The sequence below is a fragment of the Herpailurus yagouaroundi genome, unplaced genomic scaffold (genome assembly GCF_014898765.1).
Source record: "Herpailurus yagouaroundi ecotype Mexico unplaced genomic scaffold, PumYag 160, whole genome shotgun sequence".
Classification (NCBI taxonomy): domain Eukaryota; kingdom Metazoa; phylum Chordata; class Mammalia; order Carnivora; family Felidae; genus Herpailurus; species Herpailurus yagouaroundi.
The window spans coordinates 51,721,716-51,728,158 of NW_024412401.1; the positions used below are offsets into that span (position 1 = coordinate 51,721,716).

Below are 6,443 nucleotides of genomic sequence, written 5' to 3' on the forward strand. Positions count from 1 at the left end.
CCCCCCCCCCCCCCCCCCCCCCCCCCCCCGTCGGGCTGCTCCCTTGGGCTGGGACTGGGCCTCACTCCAGCAGCACCTTTTAGAGGAGCCAGAGCCACGGGGAGTGTGCAGACCTGCCTTCCCATCCGCCTGTGCTTCTCACGAACCCGCATTCGCAAATACACGGGCAAGGCACGGGCCACCCAGGAAGTGTGGCTTCCCACCTTCGTGCTCGTTGCAATTCCGCACAAACAAGCCTGTGGGTCTTCCCCCCCCTTGAGGGAAGCCAGTGGTGTTTTGGAATGGGGCCTCCCTCTGGCTGGTCTCCGTGCAGGAGAGGAGCGTCACTGCGGGGAAGGAGCAGGTGCGGGAGAAACGAACGCCCCCAGGGGGAGCTGTGGGAAGGGCAGTCCGAGCTGTGGACCAGGTGCCTTCCAGAAAGCTGTCCCAGGGGCGTGTTAGGATGCTGTCTCCGGCCCTTCCCGGGATCTGACCCCAGTGAGCAGCCTGGTGTCTGGTGAGTGGGAGCCGGCACAGGCTGGCCTGGGGGCAGTGAGAGGGTGTGCACGCTGCCGGGGGCGCCCAACCCCCCCTCCCCCTGCACCAGGCAGGATGCTGCCCGGGATCCTTCCGGCCCCTGCTGCTTCCTTCCGGGGCCAAAGAGCTGATGAAGAGATCCCTGTGTTTTCTTCCACACCTTAAAAAATAAAAACAATGAGGGGCGCCTGGGTGGCTCCATCGGTTAAGCGTCCGACTTTGGCTCAGGTCATGATCTCGCGGTCTGTGAGTTCGAGCCCCGCGTCTGGCTCTGTGCTGAGGGCTCGGATCCTGGAGCCTGCTTCGGATTCTGTGTCTCCCCCCACCACCACCACCCCCCCCCCCGTCTCTCGGCCCCTCCCCTGCTCATGCTCTGTCTCTCAATAATAAATGTTTTTTAAAAATGGGAAAAAAATTAGAAAATACAAACAATGAAACAGATAATAAACCAGGGCCTCATGGCTGTAAACAGCTCCCGACACACCCAAGGGTCGCTTCACAGACTTCACACTTTAATCCCTGGTCTGAGAGGGTGCTGGCCACAGGCTTACTGCCTCGGAAAAGAGCAGCAGAGGCCAGGGAGGGAAGGGGAGGCCTCCTCCAGCGGGGGACAGGACTTCCCCGCGGCTCAGGGCACGGGGACGTGCGTCCCAGGAAGCTAGGCTGGCCTCCCTCCTTCAGCCCCGGTTCAGAGCTGGATCTCCAGGCTGTCCCGTGGGGCGGACTCCAGGGATCTCTTTTGCTTTAATAAGAGAGAGAGAGAGAGAGAGAGAGAGAGAGAGAGAGAGAGAGAGACCCTCGAGCCCCCCTGGCTCAGCCCACCTCCATCGTATTGGCCGTTACCGGGTCTCCCGCCAGGGGGCGTCCTTCCCCTGACGCGCTGACCCCCTCTCCCGCTAGGGGTCGCCCCCGCCTCTGCGGCCGCGCTGCCGGGCCTGGGTGCGGCCGGCGCCGGGGAGGCCGGGTGAGGCCCCCACCGGCCCGGAGAGGCCCGGCCCTGCCCCCGCAGACTCCCGGCCCCAGCGGGGCAGCCTGACCGACGGGTCCGCTGCCTCCTGAGTCAGGAGCTCCGGCTTTAAAGTCCAGTCACACCGGGGTTGGGGGAGGAGGCCGAGGCCGCAGCCGCTTGGCGCCTGCGAGGCTGCCCCTGCTCACGCTCCGCGTTGCTGTTTCCCTCCCTCCCGAGAATGTTCTCCGAACATGGCTCGGAGGAGCCTTAGGGCCTCAAGAGGTGTGGGCACAAACCGCTGTACCTCCCCGCGCAGAGCCTGGGGTCGGATTCTCTGCGCCGGTAGGGACCCGGCCTCCCGCCGCGCGCATCCTGTGCGTGCAGGCCTGGGCCTCCACCCTGCGATGTCGCACGCCATCTGCGGCCCCACAGAAGCCAAACTAGCCAGGGGGTGGGTCCGGGCACTTGCACTTGACACAGCAGAGCGTCAATGAACCAACGGCAAACTTGCCCCATTTTCCCAGCCCCCCCCCCCCCCCAGGATCCCTGAAAACCTGTAGTTTCAAGTGCATGAAAAACAAACTTCCTGCTCCTAAGGAGCCTCCCCAGATCCCTGGACTGAATCAACTTGAATCTCTCATCACAATGTCCCCGACAGGCAGCTTTTCCCCCAGCGGGGGGGGGGGGGGGGGGGGGGGGTGGTCAGAGCGAGCCCGGCCCCAGTCTCCACGGCTACGAAGGCTACGTGACTCGTCTTGGGTTCACACAGTAAATCAGCGAGGTGCGGACGGGCCCAGCCGCCTCCGCCCCAGCGCAGGGGCCCTGCCTGCTTCCGTGACCCAGGTCACCCCGCCAGTACAACAAAAACAGTCCCGTGACAACGTAACAGAGGTTATACTTTTATTTAACATTTAAGAGGGTTAACGTATAGTTACAAGGTCAATATAAGCCTTCCAATGGAAGCACTTTATTTGGTTTAATTCCATCTCCAGAGACAAATGGGCAGTTCCAGAACCTTCACAATGGCAATGGGCCGTTACAACACTTGAGATGCCTCCAAAGCTTAGAATTAGTGCCACGCGCACACATAAACTAAAAAGTTTAAAGGTGCTCAACGTCAGGTTAAAATAGAATTTTGGATCACTCTCTAAATAAGTTTGTTTTTGTTTTTTTAATGATAGAAGAAGCACAACGAGGCAGAGGCATGAGGAAGTATGAAACCAAGATTTCTGGAAAAATACTTAGCATCAATGTAACTTTTTTTTTTTTCCAGGTTCAGTAAACTTTCTCCTGTAATTACAGATGTCACCAGAAGGCATTAGGGGGCCCCTGTGCTACAGCTCATCTGGCCTGAGCCTCACAGCCTGGAAGCTTCGAGGCGAGCGCCATCAAAATCCAAAGGAAAATCCCATGACGGCTTTCCATACCTTTTTATCCTGCAAAGGAGAAACGGGGTAAATGACCAGTTCCTGTCTTTCGTTTCGTTTTTAGGTCATTGTCAGGGCAGGCTCCTTAAAACTTAGTCATTCTTACGACAACAGTATTCTAGCATCGGCAGGGAAACCACAGGCATCGGGGGTGCGGGGCGGGGAGGCCGGGAAGCAGGTCGTAAATTACGCGTCTCTACCCTACGTGAACGCGTGCGTAAGAATAGATAGATGAGCTCCCAGTAGGACTCCCAGAGTAAACGATACGTCTCAACTATCACATAATAACTTATTTCCTTTGATGAGCTCGGCCTCACAGCGCAAACCCCACGCCGAACACTGAGAAGTGCTTACGATGCATTCTTTTTTGGACGCAGGTGGTACAGAAGGAAGGAAGGGGGGGGAGGGGAAGGCGCAGGGGGTACAAGATACGAGTATATTCTATATCGGGTTTGACAGACATGAAAAGGACAAATCACTGCAACTTCTACCGTATCCCCTATGTTGCGAGAAATGAATCTGTTCTGACCCGGGATGGGAAAGATGCAATGCGCATGCGTTACCGAGGCTCTCAAATCGATTTAAAAAACCATTAGCGTCTTCTGTGGGGTGGAGAGTGGTCGGCTTGGCCTGGTGAGATTCAGAAGTTCCTGGGGACACCTGGTCACCCGGCGGCTGGAGAAGCCGCCCGTGGAGCCTCCGGGGCCGCCCGCACTAACCGCGCACCTGTAGGTTTGCAGGGACGCAGGGGAGCCCCGGCCCCCCCCTCCCCCTTCGCCCTTTGGCCGCCTGGCTTCCGGGTCACGTGCCAAGCCGGCCCTCTCGCGAGACTGAGGAGTTGGCCGCGGGTGCGCCGCCACCGTGGGGACCGGAGGCCTGCCGCCAACGTAGCAGCCTCGCGACAGCCAGTGGCCGCAGCCTCTCCGGCAGGTGACCGTCAAGCCAAGGGCGTAGCCCCCTTTAGGGACAGACAGAAGGACAGAGAGACAGAAGGGGGGGCGGCTCATGCTCTCTCGCTGGCTCGCCTTTAAACCCGAAGCTACTTCGGTTCACTTGCTCAACCCCGGGCGTTTGCTTGCTGGAAGTTTCTAGTCGCCGAGCCGCTCTGAGGGAGGCGTCTGGTCAACCCCGGTTGGCTGAGAGGAGCCATCTTTGGGGCCGCTGGACACAGGCCCAAGCCCTTAGCACCTGCCCGTTTCTGTCCCTGTCCCTGTCCCTTCGGCTCCCAGAAGACACCCTGGTCTTAGATTCGTAAATGTCGAGAAAAATTGAGGAGGTTCGAGGCGACCGCCTAGTTACCGAAAGCCAAACGAGACAAGAAAGAGGCCCGATTTCCTTCTTGGCCTTCGGATGGGGTCTCGTCCACAGACACTCCCAGCCAGTGATTTCTCCCGACTGTTTCTGCACCAGAAAAGAAGGAACGCTGCGCTGCTCTAAGGCATGAGTGGCCACAGGCTACATGGCCTCACGTTGTCCCCAAGGGTCCGCAAGGGGCGGGAAACCTCGCTCCAGAGGCAAACGCAGTCCAGTCTCCGTGACCTGCAGAACACGTGAGAACATACAGAAGCCGGAGCCACGGGCAGCACAGGGTCTTTGGTGAGGAAGGCGCTAAAACCCTAAGACGCACATCTCGGAATTCATGGAAAGATGGGAATTTTCGCCCTGCGACCAGCTAACGCCGAGGCAAGACCCTCGTTCGTGAAGCGCCAGGGTCCACAGTGCTCATTAACGAGGGAGACGGCAGGGAGAAGGCGGGTGGATGCAGGCTTTTGTGCGTGGCCCCCGGGCTGGAATAGGACGTCCAGTCCAGACCTTTCCAGGCCACTGAGCACGGGCCCCAGATAAAAACGCGTGTGTGCTGAGCGTGCACGGAGGGGGGGGGGTGCGCGCGTGCATGCGTGTGCGTGCCCCCGTGGCCGCTCTCGGGCCATGACATGTTGCCAGGGCCAGTGTTTGGGGCGAGGTGAGGACCCATAACCAGAAAAGGACCACCGAATACTCAACAGAGTCGGGACACGGGAACACGTCAGTGACATTCGGGCGCTCAGTCCACCTGGTGCGCACTTGGCCTTCCTCGTCCAGATTTTGTTAGTCTCCCGGGCGGGGTGGGGGGGAGGCGACCAGTGGCAAAGTTTTCACGAAAGGCACAGTGTGAACCATGGACGGGCCAGGATGCTCCAGGTAGACTGAGGGCCGAGGCGGGAGCCCGGGGAGGGGGGAACACGTGTCTAGCTGCCTTCCGTGGCCCTGTGTGTGGTGGGGACAGGGACAGACCTGCTCCCCGCAGAGGTGGCCGGACTGGGCCACGGAAGGAGCAGGGCCACGAGGGGCATGCTGTCGAAAGAAAAGAAAAAGAAAAAGGCAAGCAGCTACGTGGCGGGGGGGGGGGGGGGATGTCACTTCAGGCTGAGATGTCCAGGGCCACGGTCCAGCCCAGCGTGGGCGCCCAGGCCTGTGGAGACAAGCAGACCGGAGGGTTTCTCCTGGGAAGGCTCCCCGAGGCCTCTAGGAATCTACAACACAAAAAGAAAGAAAAAGACGGTTTAGAGGAAGGCAGGCGGTCAGGGGGGGCCACTCTGTTTCTCAGAATGCACCACCCGGGAGGGGGGACAGCTTCAGAACAGTGGGGCTGTCACCACAGGGCACGTCTGAGATAAGGAACTTTCACGGTTTCACTTCCCACTTTCCCTGGGGAACCCGCCTTTCCTTCAGGGGTGAACAGAGGCCCGCATGGGAGACGCTGCCCCCACCCGCCCCGACCCCCTCTTTCTAAGGGGGGAAAAAAAAAAATGTGACCAGGTTCCCAGGAGGGCGCGAGGCATTTCAAGGCCCGGTTCTGGATCCTGTCCCCGGCTGACCCTCTCTGTGCTTTACAAAAGTGTAAAATCTTGGCAAGAAAAGGAAAACCTGTCACTTTAATGTTGACTCAGCAATAAACAGTGAAAGTTCTTCATCTTGAGGGGGCAGAGGAGGAGAGAGAGAGGCGGATTCTGGAAGCCCTCGGGAGCACACAGGGCAAGAAACAGAGAAGGTGGCATCATTTTAAAGGGTGGGGGCGGGGAAGGGCAGGATTTTTAAAAAGCATTTGGCCGGAAAAGTTCCCCGTTACTGAAGACAAAAGAGTTAAACACCCGTATCACACAGAATAATTTTCTCGGAAAGGTGAAGAATCATTTAAAATACACAACACTGAGAAAAATACGTTTATTAGAGAGGCAGATACGAGGGTACAGCTGAAAGGTGCCAGACAGATTCTTTTCTTTTAGGGTAAGGAGAGCGAGACAATCATGTTGGCCGCATTCAAACAAAACTTACTCAGAGCCCAAGTGTCTACAATAAACTCAAGTGAGGAGGCAGCCGGCAGGGGGACCTAATCCTTCCGGCTTCCCCAGCGGTTACAAAAACAAAAAAGGTCATTAGGCAGCAGAATCACCAATAAAACAAACAGACAAAAGAGTAAAACGGTAAAACAACGAATTCAAGGCATCCTTTTAGTTCTTAGCATCCTTTTAGTTCTTAAATTGCAGTATATACAAATATAGTGGGGGGGG

The 6,443-nt window shown here is 57.8% G+C and overlaps 1 protein-coding gene across 6 annotated transcripts in view; it reads right to left on the reverse strand.

The window, feature by feature from the left end:
• Positions 1–2,351: 2,351 nt before the first annotated feature.
• The window catches only part of FNBP1 (formin binding protein 1), a 144,374-nt gene continuing 140,282 nt past the window's right edge, over positions 2,352–6,443 (reverse strand). For all 6 annotated transcript variants that reach the window (XM_040482638.1, XM_040482634.1, XM_040482632.1 and 3 more), the window contains one exon: positions 2,352–5,405. In XM_040482638.1, coding sequence (XP_040338572.1) covers positions 5,398–5,405 — 8 coding nt within the window. In that variant the 3' untranslated portion in view covers positions 2,352–5,397. The remainder of the gene's footprint in view (positions 5,406–6,443) is intronic.